The 15,340-nt window shown below is 38.9% G+C and overlaps 1 protein-coding gene across 1 annotated transcript in view; it reads left to right on the forward strand.

Moving 5' to 3' along the window:
• Positions 1–15,340, forward strand: part of Nek10 (NIMA related kinase 10) — a 197,853-nt gene that overhangs the window by 149,275 nt on the left and 33,238 nt on the right. Inside the window, 1 exon segment of the mRNA XM_021182541.2 lies at positions 10,731–10,768. Within this exon segment, the coding sequence (XP_021038200.1) occupies positions 10,731–10,768 (38 nt within the window).

Below are 15,340 nucleotides of genomic sequence, written 5' to 3' on the forward strand. Positions count from 1 at the left end.
TAAGATCCTGTGGCGGGTGTTGTGGGTAGCTGGCGAGTGTCAGCAGACCCTGCGCCCCAGCTGCCCCGGTGCTTTTCTCGAGAGGATTTTTTAAAAATAAAATCTAAAAATTAGTTAAGTGTTTTGTAACATATTATATAAATCAGAGTTAGTGGGTAAAAGTTCATCCAGATGCAGGGACTCTGTAGTCATGTCTTTACCATGTACTTATGAATCAGTGAACACAAGTGGCCAAAACATCCAAAACCCTGTTCCAGGGTGGCTGAGAACTGTCCTTAAAGCCCTTTTCTGTATCTGTGTCACATAGTGGGATATGCTGTGTGACAAGCCAGCAGGAAGCACAGTTTTCACGGCAGCTACAGTATAGACTGGGCAAATTGGCACAAGGCAGACCAGGGCGGGGCTGAGAATGGGGCAGATCAAACAACCCTGTCACACAAAGCAGAGGGAAAGAAATCAAAACGTTCTTTGCTCTTTTCCAGATGGTACTAATGGCTTCTCTGAGTTAAAATCAGAGAACTCTGAAGTATAATTTCTATTTCTCTTACAGGAACTAAGTAAAGCTAACATTCTTTTTTATTTACTTTGCTTAGGATTTTCCTCAGCTTCTTAGTGTATTAATGTGAAAAGTTGAATTAATCTTCTAAAATATGTAGAAACCAGAAGATAAATTTAAATATAAAGGAAGACCACGATACTGCATTCTGTAGTAAAGATAAATAGGAAAGTCAATCCTGTAGATGCGTTTGGCTTTTCTGTAGCCAGCATCACCTAGTGATGAGGTGAGGAGGAGATCCTGAGTGGCTGTGCTTAAACAAAACAGAGAGCATACTGAGGCAAGGGATTCTCAAATTTGATCCACACAGATAGAAACAGAAAGATTTGTGGGAACCATGAGTTCAAGACCAGCTTGGGCAATGTAACAAGAACCCCATCTCAAAAAAGAATCATCTTCTCATGTTACGGTCATTTATTACAGTCTGCCAGGTTTAGTCTGAACTGTGTGTGGGCTCTTCCTTTACTCTCCTGGTACAGTATGTTGCATACAGATGCTGATCCACAGATGTTTGTTGGATGCTTGTATTAGTATATTGATGAATCATCTCATTGCAGTTTCTGAGTTTCTTACTGTAAAAGGTTGAAATCTTGTTCACTTTCTTGAATTAATTTACTGTTAGCCATAGATTAAGGCCCACTTTTTTTTTTTTTTTTTTAATTCTGTAACTTAGGCAACGGGATTTCTCCATGCCTACATCCCTTCTGTTACCAAGGCAACAGGATGTAGATGGCTGGCTGCTCTGAAACATCTGATGTTTGCAGTGTCAGAGACTCTTGCAGTGAACTCCTTCTTTGTGAGCATGATTTCATTAGAGGGTGTGTTCCTGACTCCAGTTTTCATGGGGAGAGATGGCTGCAGAGGACCATGCAGCATCACTGATGTGACCACAAGGGCTCTCTCACTGTCTCAAGATCCATGGTCCTTCTCTCCCAGCAGCCATCTCACCATCTACGTGTCGCTACTCTGTGTCCTCTTCTCATTAATAATCTGGGTCTCATTTTGCTTTTATTAAATGTGTGTGCTTCATCACTGCCTACCAAAACCAACCAGGCCTCAGCCAGTGTCACCATCCAGCAGTCTTCCTAGCCACAGAAAATAAACAGTACTATCCAGCTATGAGAGCAGTGTCCCTTTTCTAAGGCAGTTCTAAGATTGCCTGCTTTTTTGCTTGTTTGTCTTCAACTATCAGTGCAATCTGAAGGGAAGGTGGGAATCTGGTCCCTCCTCCTCACAGTGTTATCAGCTCTGTTAACACTGCAGTGGGTGAAGACCTTGACTAAACACAAGAGCCCAACCCCTATCAAATTCCATGTCACAGCTGTCATAGTGATGGATATTGAGAATTCTAGCTAATTTGTATGTTATGATTGCAGTAAGCTCACAGGATGTGTTCTTAGTGTTGTAAGCCAAGCTTCTCATTTCTGATGATGTAGTTAAAGGATTTCCTTGAGAGAAAATTCTAGAGCATTGTCTATTTCATGGCCTGGATTTTAATGACAAAATAATTATCCAAGTAATTCACACTTTTCTGACAAAATAATTACCAAACCAATTCCCACTGTGCTTGCAGTTCAGAATGAAATCTATTTTAAAAGCCCTGGAATTTGGTTGTATTCTCTGCCTTACTGCCAACTGGAGTGGGTAGACTTATAGACTAAATCTTCAGTCATCACTTCAGACTCTTCAAGGCATACAAGCTGTGGACCAGGTCATACTGAATCCAAGGACAGGTAGAGGTCATGGCCTTCAGTATCCTTTCAGCCTCTAAAACACTGTTACTATCACCAGCTTTGGGAGCTATTTGTGCCCATTTTAAAACTTTCATTAGATGGGCTCTTCAATATGCTTCGTCTTCTCATCAGAAAATATGCCTGAAGCTTCTCCATGGTAAACCATCCCTGTGGACAGCTTGAGCTCTTGCGGGAATATCATTATCTAGAATCACAACACTCCATAGGTCATAAGCAGTCTCTGTGCTTCAGTCTAGACTTTCTTCAGGCTCTGTATCACTTCCACCATCTGTCCATCTATTGCTGGGCATTACCATGGCTTCCATTCACAGTGGATATATGCTTTTTTGGAGTTACAAGTGACTGTCCATCTTTGTGACTGATGATTTATCTTTGAAGAAATTAAGAATTTTTCTTCTGTATTGCACAGTAACCTCAGAAGCCCTGAGACTATGAGGATGGTTTCAATTCATTACTGGTGTGTAGCACAGGTTTCCAAGGAAACAGTGTGTGTGTGTGTTTGTGTTTATGTGTGTATGTCTGTGTGTGGGTGTGATGTTTATGTGAACATTCCCGAATGCTTATTTTTTTAAGATTTATTTTATTCTTATTTTTTAAATGGGATATTTTATTTGCATTTCAAATGTTATTCCCTTTCCCAGTTCTCCCTGAAACACCCTATGACATCCCCCCTGCTTTTATGAGGGTGTTCCCCCAACTACCCACCAACTTCTGCCTTCCCACCCTCAGATTCACCTACCCTAAGGCATCCAGCCTTCACAGGACCAAGGGCCTCTCTGCCCACTGATGACCAACAAGGCCTTCCTCTGCTATATATGCTGCTGGATCCATGGGTCCCTCCATGTATGCTCTTTGATTGGTAGTTTAGTCCCTGGAAGCTCCGGGGAGGTCTGGTTGGTTGATATTGTTCTTCCTATGGGGTTGGAAACCCCTTCAGTTCCTTCATTGAGTCCTTTCTATAACTCCTTCATTGGGGACCCTGTGCTCAGTCCAGTGGTTGGCTGCGAGCCTCTGTGTTTGTCAGACTTTGGCAGAGCCTCAGGAGACAGCTATATCAGGCTCCTGTCAGCCATCACTTTGTGGAATCCACAACAGTGTCTGGGTTTGGTGACTGTCCATGGGGCAGCAAGTCGGGTAGTCTCTGCTTCAATCTCTGCTCTACACTTTGTTTCTGTATTTGCTCCCGTGAGTATAATTGTTCCCCTTCTAAGAAGGACTGAAGCACCCACACTATGGTTTTCCTTCTTAAAGCTTCATGTGGTTTGTAAATTATATCTTGGGTATGACAAACTTCTGGGCTAATATCCACTTATCAATGAGTGCATACCATGAGTGTTCTTTTGTGATTGGGTTACCTCACCCAGGATATTTTCTAGCTCCATCCATTTGCCTAAGAATGTCATAAATTCATTGTTTTTTAATAGCTGAGTAGTACCCCATTATGTAAATGTATCACATTTTCTATATCCATTCCTCTATTGAAAGACATCTGGGTTCTTTCCAGCTTCTGGCTATTACAAATAAGGCTGCTATGAACATAGTGGAACATGCGTCCTTGTTATATATTGGAGAATCTTCTGGGTATATGCCCAGGAGTGGTATAACTGGGTGCTATGTCCCATTTTCTGAGGAACAACTAGTCTGATTTCCAGAGTGGTTGTACCAACTTGCAATCCCACCAGCAATGGAGGAGTGTTCCTCTTTCTCACATCCTTGTCTGCTTTCACCTGAGATTTTGATCTTAGCCATTCTGACTGGTTTGAGTAGGAATCTGAAGGTTGTTTTGATTTGCATTTTTCTGCTGACTAAGGATGTTGAACATTTCTTTAGGTGGTTCTCAGCCATTCTGTATTCCTCACTGGAAAAGTCATTGTGTAGCTCTGTACCCCAAATTCTTGAGTTCTTTGTATATATTGGATATTAGTCCCCGATTAGATTTAGGATTGGTTAAGATTGTTTCCCAATCTGTTGGTTGCCTTTTCTCCTATTGACAGTGTCCTTTGCCTTACAGAAGCTATGTAATTTTATGAGGTCCCTTTTGTCAATTCTTAATCTTAGAGCTTAAACCCTTGGTGTTCTGTTCAGGAAAATTTCCCCTATGTCCACGTGCTCAAGGCTATTCCCTACTTTTTCCTCTATTGTTTTCAGTGTCTCTGGTTTTATGTGGAGGTCTTGATCCATTTGGACTTGAGCCTTGTCCAAAGAGATAAGAATGGATCAATTTGCATTCTTCTACCTGATAGCATTCAATTGAACCAGCACCATTAGTTGAAAACGCTGTCTTTTTTCCATGAATGGTTTTAGCTTTATTGTCAAAGATCAAGTGAACATAGATCTGTGGATTAATTTCTGGGTCTTCAATTCTATTCCATTGATTTTCCTGCCTGTCTCTGTATCAATACCATGCAGTTTTTTTGTTTTTGTTTTTGTTTTAATCACTATTTGCTCTTGATGATAGGGGTGGTGATTCCCCAGAAGTACTTTTATTGTAGAGAATAGTTTTTGTTATCCTGGGTTTTTTGTTATTCCAAATGAATTTGCAAATTGCTCTTTCTAATTCTGTGAAGAATTGAGTTGGAATTTTGACAGGGATTACATTGAATCTGCAGATTGCTTTCAGTAAGATGGCCATTTTTACTATATCAATCCTGCAAATCCATGAGCATGGGAGATCTTTCTATCTTCTGAGATATTCTTTAAGTTTCTTTCTTCAGAGACTTGAAGTCCTTGTCATACAGATCTTTCACTTGCTTGATTAGAGTCACACCAAGGTATTTTCTATTTGTGACTATTGTGAAGGGTATGTTTTCCCTAATTTCTTTCTCAGCTGTTTATTTTTTGAGCAGAGGAAGGCTACGGATTTGTTTAATTTTATGTCCAGCCACTTTGCTGAAGTTGTTTGTTAGCTGTAGGAGTTCTCTTGTAGAATTTTTGGTGTCACTTAAGTATACTATCATCTGCAAATAGTGATATTTTGACTTCTTCCTTTCCAATTTGTATCCCTTTGAACTCCTTTTATTGTCTAATTGCTCTAGCTAGGACTTTGAGTGCTATATTGAGTAGATAGGGAGAGGGAGGACAGACTTGTCTAGTCCCTGATTTTAGTGGGATTACTTCAAGTTTCTCTCCATTTAGTTTGATGTGGGCTACTGGATTGCTGCATATTGCTTCTATTCTGTTTAGGTAAGGGCCTTGAATTCCTGATCTTTCTAAGACTTTTAACATGAAGGGATGGTGAATTTTGTCAAGTGCTTTTTCAACATCTAATGAAATGTTCATGTGGTTTTTTTGTTTGTTTGTTTGTTTGAGTTTATTTATATAGTGGATAACCTTTATGGATTTCTATATGTTGAATCATTCCTGCATCCCTGGAATGAAGCCTATTTGATCATCGTGAATGATTGATCGTTTTGATGTTTTCTTGGATTTCATTTAGGAGAATTTTATTGAGCATTTTTGCATTGATATTCATAAGGGGAATTGGTCGGAAGTTCTCTTTCTTTGTTGGGTCTGTGTGGTTTAGGTAATCAGAGTAATTGTAGCTTCATAGAATAAATTGGGTAGTGTTCCCTCTGTTTATATTTTGTGGAATAGTGTGAAGAGTATTGATAATAGGTCCTCTTTGATGGCCTGATATAATTCTGCACTAAACCCATCTGGTACTGGGCTTTTCTTGATTGGGAGACTTTTAATAACTGCTTGTATTTCTTTAGGGATTATGGCTCTGTTTAGATGCTTTATTTGACCCTGATTTAATTTTGGCACCTGGTATCTGCCTAGATAATTGTCCTTTTCATGCAGATTATCCATTTTTTTGAGTATAGGCTTTTATAATAGGATCTGATTTTTTTTTGAATTTTCTAAGTTTCTGTTGTTATGTCTCCCCTTTCATTTCTGATATTGTTAATTTGGATAATGCCTCTAGTTAGTCTGGCAAACAGTCTATCTTGTTGATTTTCTCAAAGAACTAGTTCCCGGGTGTGTTGATTCCTTGTATAGTTCTTTTTGTTTCTACTTGGTTGATTTTAGCCCTGCATTTGATTACTTCCTGTTGTCAACTCCTCTTGGGTGCATTTGCTTCTTTTTGTTTTAGAACTTTCCGGTGTGCTGTCAAGCTGCTCCTGTATGCTCTCTCCTGTTTCTTTTTGGAGGCATTCAGAGCTATGAAGGTTTTCCTGTTAGCACTGATTTCATTGTATCCCATAAGTTTGGGTATGAGATGTGTCTTCATTTTCATTAATTCTAAAGTCTTTAATTTCTTTATTTCTTCCTTGACCAAGTTATCATTGATTAGAGAGATGTTCAGCTTCTATTTCCGTGTGGGCTTTCCATTGTTTTTGTTGTTATTGGAGACCAACCATTGTCTGTGGTGATCTGATAGGATATGTGGGATCATTTCAATATTCTTGTATCTTGTTGAATCCTGTTTTGTGACTAATTATATGTTCAGTTTTGGAGAAGGTACAATGAGGTGCTGAGAAGAAGGTATATTCTGTTGTTTCAGTATGAAGATTTCTATAAATATCTGTTAAATCCACTTTGTTCATTACTTCTGTTAGTTTCACTGTGTCTCTGTTTAGTTTGTTTCCATGATCTGTTCATCACTGAAAGTGAGGTATTAGAGTCTCCCACTATTATTGTGTGAAGTGTAATGTGTGCTTTGAGCTTTAGTAAAGTTTCTTTTATGAATGTGTATGCTCTTGCATTTGGAGTACAGATGTTCAATATCAAGAGTTCATCTTGGTAGAGTTTTCTTTGATGAGTATAAAGTGCCCTTCCTTATCTTTTTTGATAACCTTTGGTTGAAAGTCTATTTTGTTCCATATTAGAATGGCTACTTCAGCTTGTTTCTTGGGACTATTTGCTTGGAAAATTGTTTTCCAACCTTTTACTCTGAGGTATTGTCTGTCTTTGTCATTGATATGAGTTTCCTGTATGCAGCAAAATGCTGGGTCCTGTTTTCATATCCAGTCTGTTAGCCTATGTGTTTTTATTGGGGAATTGAGTCCATTGATGTTAAAAGATATTATGAAAAATTGATTGTTGCTTCCTGTTATTTTTGTTGTTAGAGGCAGAATTATGTTTATATGGCTATCTTCTTTTTGTTTTGTTGTAAGAATTTTACTTTTGTGCTTTTTCTAGGGTGTAGTTTTCCTTCTTGTGTTGTAGTTTTCCACCTATTATTCTTTGTAGGGCTAGATTTATGGAAAGATTTGGTTTTATCATGGAATATCTTGGTCTCTCCATCTATGGTAATTGAGAGTTTTGCTGGGTATAGTAGCCTGTGCTAGCATTTGTTTTAGGGTCTTTATGATATCTGCCCAGGATCTTCTGGGTTTCACAGTCTCTGGTGAGAAGTCTGGGTAATTCTGATAGGTCTGCCTTTATATGTTACTTGTCTTTTTTTCCTTACTGCCCTTAATATTCTTTCTTTGTTGCGTGCATTTGGTGATTTGATTATTATGTGGTAGGAGGAATTTCTTTTCTGGTTTAGTCTATTAGGAGTTTTGTAGGCTTCTTGTATGTTCATGAGCATCTCTTTGTTTAGTTTAGGGAATTTTTCTTGTATAATTTTGTTGAAGATATTTACTTGCCCTTTATATTGGGTATCTTCACTCTCCTCTATACCTATTATCCTTAGGTTTGGTTTTCTCATTGTGTCCTGGATTTCTAGGGTGTTTTGGGTTAGGAGCTTTTAGCTTTTTGCCTTTTCTTTGACTTTTGTGTCTATGTTTTCTGTGGTATCTACTGCACCTGAGATTCTCTCTTCTATTTCTTGTATTCTGTTGGTGATGCTTGCATCTATGATTCCTGATCACTTTCCTATGTTTTCTAACTCTAGAGTGGTCTCCCTTTGTGATTTCTTTATTGTTTCTATTTCTAGTTTTAGATTCTGTATGATTTTGTTCAGTTTCTTCACCTGTTTGATTGTGTTTTCCTGTAATTCTTTAAGGGTTATTTATATTTCCTCTTTAAGTGCTTCTGTTTACCTGTGTTCTTCTGTATTTTTTAAGGGAGCTATTCATGTCCTTCCTTATTTCCTCTATCATCATCATGAGAAGTTATTTTAGATCCAATTCTTGCTTTTCCAGTGTGACAGGCTATTCAGAACTTGATATGTTTGGAGGGCTGGGTTCTGATGATGCCGAGTAATCTTGGTGTTTGTTGCTTATGTTCTTGCACTTGCCTCTCACCTTCTGGTTATCTCTTGTGCTACCTGCCCTTGCTCTCTGTGACTGGAGCCTGTCCCTCCTGTGATCATGGCTGTGTCAGAACTCCTCAGAGTACAGCTGTCTCTGTGATCCTGTGATTCTGGGATCCTGGGATCCTGAGATCCTGGATGTATCAGAGCTCTTGGGAGTCAAGCTGCCTTTGGGATCCTGAAATCCTGTACTGGCTAAGCTCCTGATAGCCTGTGATTTTATGATCCATGGGCATGCTAGAACACCTGATATTTGAGCTTTCTCTGGGTGTTGTGTGACTGGGTGCAGATCTAGCACTCAAGGTCTGCTTAGGGTACCAGCTCAGACTGGAAGAAACCCATGCCACTGACCTGGTAGAGATTCCTGCATCCCTGGTTCCCACTGGTCTCACTTGATTTATTTTATTTTTAATATGTGTCTGTATTCATGTGCATCTGTGATTATATGTGCCCACTGAAACCAGGAGAGTGTACTGAATCTTCTGGAACTTAGAGTCATAGGAGCGTGTAAGCTGTCTTATATTTTGGGAATGGAACCTAAGTCCTCTTCAGGAGCATTATGTGATGAGCCATGTTTCCAGCCTCCACCTTAAAGCTTACTAAAAAGCAACCTAAAATTCTAGAAAGCAGTTCAAAACTTGGGGCAGCTGAGCATAGTTGCAAGATACAGGTCCTGTGTCCTTTTGCATAGACACTTAATAGGAATATTTAAAATAAAAGACCTTTTAGGACAATGAAATGACCATCCAGCTAACTCAGTTTGTGTATTACCTGCCTTCCAAAACCATACATAAACACAAATAAAAGTTTTCCACAAGTTGCATTTTAATTCACTTCTAGGTGATAAGAGCCGTGAGGTATCAGATATAGCAGCTCAGATACAGCAGCTCAGATACAGCAGCCTGGCTAAAGCAGTGGGTAAGGATGGTGACTAACACCTCCTATAGAAAGGTCTGCAAATTTTAATATGCAGATAGCTAGGCACATGTGTTGACTTGAACAGTCAAGTGCAATGGAGGTACCCCATTTTGAATGTAAAACAGTATAATTATTATTCATTTAAAATATTTCGGGGCTATTTGGTAAAATAAAATACAAGATTAATCTCACCTTTTTACTTTTTGAAAATGTGTCTCCCTAGAACGTTTTAAGTCAGTGGTAAAAGGAGGTAGAAAGCATTAAGGGGAGAAATCATTTGTGAGACTGAGATTCAGGGACTTTTCTAGCAGGTAAACTGGACTGGTTGGTAAATGCATGCCAACTGTGTTATGCATAATAACTTAGGTACAAGTTACAAGTGAGTACTGAAAATCTGTGATTAAATCAAATAGTTGGAGCAAGACAACTGTCAGCCAAGCGTTCTGAGAGTCCGCACATGCAGGGCTGCTGAGCAGAGTCCCACCATGCTCCTCACTCGTGTTCACCAGGTACCTGCTGGATCCTGTGGCATCATGTGGCCTGTTAGGGTGCAGAGAACTACTAAGAAATAGGCTTCACATCCCACTTAGAAGGGTAAGAGGGAAGGTTGTTCATTAGTGTACCTGATAAGGATGAAGGCCACACAGCAGAAGGCTCTGGGGCTGACTTTTAAAATGATCAGACAATCTAAAATTCTGAGACAAGGAGGAAGGATTTTAACAGCACTGGAGACTCTATGGGAGAGCAATTGTTACAATATAAATTAATTTCATCTCATAGAAATATATGGGGTTTAGTTTTTATTTTTCATTTCAAGGACAAATCATGGAAAATACAAGACATAAAAAGTTAATATTAGTTGTTTTAATGCACAAATCACAGCCAGTCAAGATTTAGCTACATGACAAGTTTGAGACTAGCCTGAGCTACATGAAACTCTGCAAATCACATTCATTATATGTGTGTGTGTCTGCTTATATATACACATATATACATATATATATATATACTTAAATATATAATAGATGTTCATACACACACACATATATACGTATGTATGTAAATATACATTTCTCTCTCTCTCTCTGTGTGTGTGTGTGTGTGTGTGTGTGTGTGTGTGTGTGTGTGTGTGAGATATATCCCTGGAAGAACAAGGTGTATCTGTTAACCATTAGATAGTCCATCCTACATTCAAAATGTTGATTTCTCTCTTTACTGAATACAGAAAAATGTAATTCTCAGTAACTGTTCATCATTAGGTAGAACTTTCCTAATGGCTCTTGTCTGATTCTCTTTCCAGGGACTTTATTGCTGGACTAGGATCAAGACCAAGACCAGGTAACTCAAACTGACCGCTGTTAGGCCTTCCTGAAGGCCAGTGTGAGTGAGCTTGTCAGTTCACCACTCTTACCCTTTCTCTTCAGCTTTGCTGCCTCTCCACCTGCTTGGGAAAGTGCCACACCAATGCCCAGGGACCACTTAAGGAAGGAGAGGACAAGTCAGTGCAGGGTGGCAGTTCCAGAGCCTGCCTGCTGTGACTCTCCACAGTCCCAAACATCATGGCAATCCCCAGCAGATCATTTTGATATTAAGTACATAACTACTTAACACAAGTTGAGCCTAATGTATCTTGAATGATCCTCCAGGGAGAACTGTGACACACAGCAGAATTCTGACTGACTTGCTCACCACTGCTGCAGGTCAACGGCACCAAATGAACAAAAAATTTAGGCTGTTTTTCCAAAAATTGCCTTTCTGCCTTCTTGAAACTATTAATTACTTAAGCTATAAAGTATGTATAACTACTCCAAAAATAATGACAGTTTTATATAGGTATTTGAAAACTCAACCTCTCCAATGCCAGGAGATTCTCCCCCCACCTTTTTTTTTACTTGACATAGTTTTTCTTTTTTTTGCTCTGACACAGTTACTTTTCTAGACAGTTATCTTTGTTTGGTTGAAATGAAATTATTCCATAATTTCTTTAAGTTAAAAATTATCTTTAGAATTTATTTTACCTGTATTAGTCTGTCTGGATTTATGTATACCTGCTCTGGTACATGCATACAAGCCAGGGAGCCACTGAGTGGTATCAGGTGTCTCCTTCAATGGCAGTTACAAGGGATTGAACTCATATCACTGGGCTTGAAGAGCAAGGGACTTTACCCATTGAGCCATCTCACCAACCCCAAATTATGTCATGAGACATGAATGTGTAATGATGCTGTAGGATGAGAAGGATATGTTTCTAATTTCTAGTAAGGACAATTAAGGAAGACCAGTGCCCAATAGTAACCATAAAATTATCCACTAAGTGTAGGCAGTGCCACAGATGCTTGATGACTCTGCTTCAAACCTATGAAAGAGTAGGGTGCTTGAGCAGCATGTTCTATTTTAATATACAGGCTATTTGGAATTACTCTTCCGTGCAGTTTCACTTTTACTCCTTAATTAATCTTGTTTGGTTTATTTAATGTTTTCACTGATAATGTGGATGGAGTTTCAGTAATTTTAGGCTATGTGTCTCCAGTCGTTAAATTTCCTTGGAAAGTGTTACAGACTTTCACAGTTTAAGGCTGTCACAATGTCAGCATAGATGCAAAGTAAGATGGTTGTATTGTTAAAATGCACAAAAGTACCACATGGACCCTCACTGCCATGCTGCTAGCCTGGCAAAGGTGAGATAAGAGTGTAATAAGTGTGGGTCTAGATAATTGCTGTTTTCATCTCTTTAACAGTGAGAGCAGAGCTCCTACACATGCAAGCAACCATGGGCCTGTGCGGTTCATCATAGGGATTCATTTTTTCTGAAGGGTGGGTTAAGTTTATATGGTGTAAGGTTTGGTTTTAAGAAAATGATTTATACTGCAAATTTAGTTATGATCTCTTTATACTTTGCCTTGCCTGAAAGCTGCTGTTACTTGGAAGAGAAAACATTCAATACAGGCCTCTGCCTGCAGCTCTAGGCCGTTGTCACTGTCCATGTGGCTTCTGCCCTCCTTTCTTGCTGAACACTAACTGTATCTTTCATAACACTGCACAACCAGGCCAGAGCTGGCTGATGATGTCGCTTGTGAAATTCTTGTGCTTGGAGGCATCTAGTCATGTGTGCCTTCCATCGTGCCGGAGCTGGGTCCCATGTCTAGTAGAGGCCTCCTCATTCATTACAGTCCTCACAGCCACGTCCACTCCCTGCCCCCATTCCTGGCCGGTCTTTACAAAGGTCTATTTCCCCTTGTTCAGGAGGCCCTGCTTCCTCTATTGCTATTTTGTCTGCTTATCTCAGAGTTTCTGACTCTTGGCAGGAAGAACTCAGAAAAATAATTGGTTGATACTTTATCCTGACTGCTTTCTTTTGTTGTTGTTGTTGTTCTGTTTTTAGTAGAAGAAACTATAAAGAATTATAAAGTTAAAATTCTAAACCTTTATTTTACTAAGAATAATTTTATTACATCTTTAAATTTGAAGACCAAACAATGTATGTATAATATTGTGCTATAAGAAATACATTGGTAGCATATTATAGATGATTGTCCTTACCTATTTCTTCTCTCTCTTTCTAAATGTGTGTGTGTGTGTGAGATGGTGTATGTGGGGAGTTATATTGTGTATGTGGCATGTATGATGTTTATGTGTTGTGTGTGGTGTGTATGTGTTGTATATTGTGTGTATATATTGTACATGTGGTGTGTATGTGATGTGTTATATGTGTGTGTTTATGCTGTGTGTGTGTTGTGTGTGTGGTATATGTGTGACACAGTATGTAAGTCTGTGTGTTTGTGTAGCATATGTGTTATGTGTGGTGTGTGTGTATGTGGTATGTGGCGGTAGATGTATGTGGTAGTATGTATATGGTGTGTGTGTATGTGTGGTATGTAGTGTATGTGTGTGTGTGTGTGGTATGATATGTGTATGTTTGTATGTGGGGATGATATGTATGTGGTGTGTGTGTTGTTTGTGAGTTTGCGTGTGTGCGGTGTGTATGAGGAGAGTCTTAGTCAGGGTTTTACTGCTGTGAACAGACACCATGACCAAAGCAAGTCTTATAAAAAACAACATTTAATTGGGGCTGGCTTACAGGTTCAGAGGTTCAGTCCATTATCATCAAGGTGGGAGCATGGCAGTATCCAGGCAGGCATGGCACACGCAGAGCTGAGAGTTCTACATCTTCATCCAAAGGATGACTAGTGGAAGACTGACTTCCAGGCAACTGGGGTGAGAGTCTTAAGCCCACACCCACAGTGACACACCCATTCCAACCAGGCCACACCTCCAAATGGTGCCACTCCCTGGTCCAAGAATATACAAACCATCACAGTGGAGTGTCTGGTATATGTCTAGTATATGGTGTGTGTGTGTGTGTGTGTGTGTGTGTGTGTGTGTGTATGTGTGTGTGTGTACCCAGAGTCTATATTATTCATTAGTGTTTTAGGCAAACTTGTTTTATAAAATATTCTTATTTGTAAGAGTGCTATTAAAGAATAGTCTGGAAAGTGATGGGAAAGAAAGGGAGGGCAGTGACTGTGACTAATAAAGGTATATACGATCCCTTAGACACACATAGCATGTCATGCTAACCTGAAATGTGCAATAATGTATATTTATTAAAAAGTTGAAAAATTTGGACACATCTGTCAATGCATGAGAAGCACAGGATTGACAGGGAGTTAACCTGGAAAATGTATTAAGAGAAAATTATGCAAAACTAGATAATATGATGTGACTGGGGTTGCCATGATCTTGCTTATCACCAATCAATAAGTAAGGACAATTAAAAGAAGATATTTACTTGGTTTTTAAGTTGCTCTTGTTTGCCTAAGGGCTAAGTGATACTTTACTGAGTAAAAGGGGAGTCAGTAAAGTTGAGTGTCAGCTTAGATACAGATTGAAGAATCTTGATTCCCAGACTGCAGTTAACTGCAGACTGAAGTTGTCTGGGAAATCCATTGCTTGCAAATCTTAGAGGAAGATTCCTTGCACACCAGTCTCATTTTGACATTTTCTTTATTTCCTAAAGCCAACCCATGCCACAGGATAGTATCTGGAACAGACACCTCCTTCCCCCAGGAATCTTAATCTCACCACAGTGTGACAGTAGCAGGGATCTCAGGGCTGTCTGGCAGGGTGTGGGAATTAGAGTCACCTTATTTTATGTGTTAGTGGTGAGAAGTAGCTTTGAATCAAAGATAAGTAACAGATCAACTAGAGGTATATAATGCTTTTAACTTAAAATTTAAAGGGAGTAGAATTTAGGATACGCAAAGAACATTTGCAAGTCAATAAAAATATAAGCAATTATCCAACATCAATGAAAATAGAACCTAATAATTTCACTAGCCTTCAAAACTACAAAGTAGGAAAAAAATACAGATTGATATAATTAGAATTTGATAGTGTGTAGTGTTGATCCAAGTATAGAAAAATACATTCACTTCTGGTCAGAGTGTGAGATAATTCAATCACTTTAGGAGATATTTGTTTCAATGAGAAATGAGTATGTCTTTGGCCTTGATATTCCTTGGCTCCTCAATGAGACATGCAACAGCATTGTTGACAGCCAAGAGAAATGGATGGCAGCTGAAGTACTCACCAGACAGAAGATACTAAGCAAAACACGGGGTGCACAGGCAAACCACAGCTTCTTCCAGGGTCGTAAATAATGAGCCAGAACTCATTTATCCATGATGCACTGGAAAACAACAACCCTTGGAAGTAAATATGTCACTATTCAGCTGAAAAGGAAGTGGAGGTGAAAAAAGAGAAGAAAATGAAAGAGAAGGGAGGTATATATATATATATATATATATATATATATATGCTATACATATACTATACATATACTATATATACTATACATATATTATACATATACATATATATTCTTTATATGTTTTATTTTATTTTATTTTT

The sequence above is a fragment of the Mus caroli genome, chromosome 14 (assembly GCF_900094665.2).
Source record: "Mus caroli chromosome 14, CAROLI_EIJ_v1.1, whole genome shotgun sequence".
NCBI lineage: Eukaryota > Metazoa > Chordata > Mammalia > Rodentia > Muridae > Mus > Mus caroli.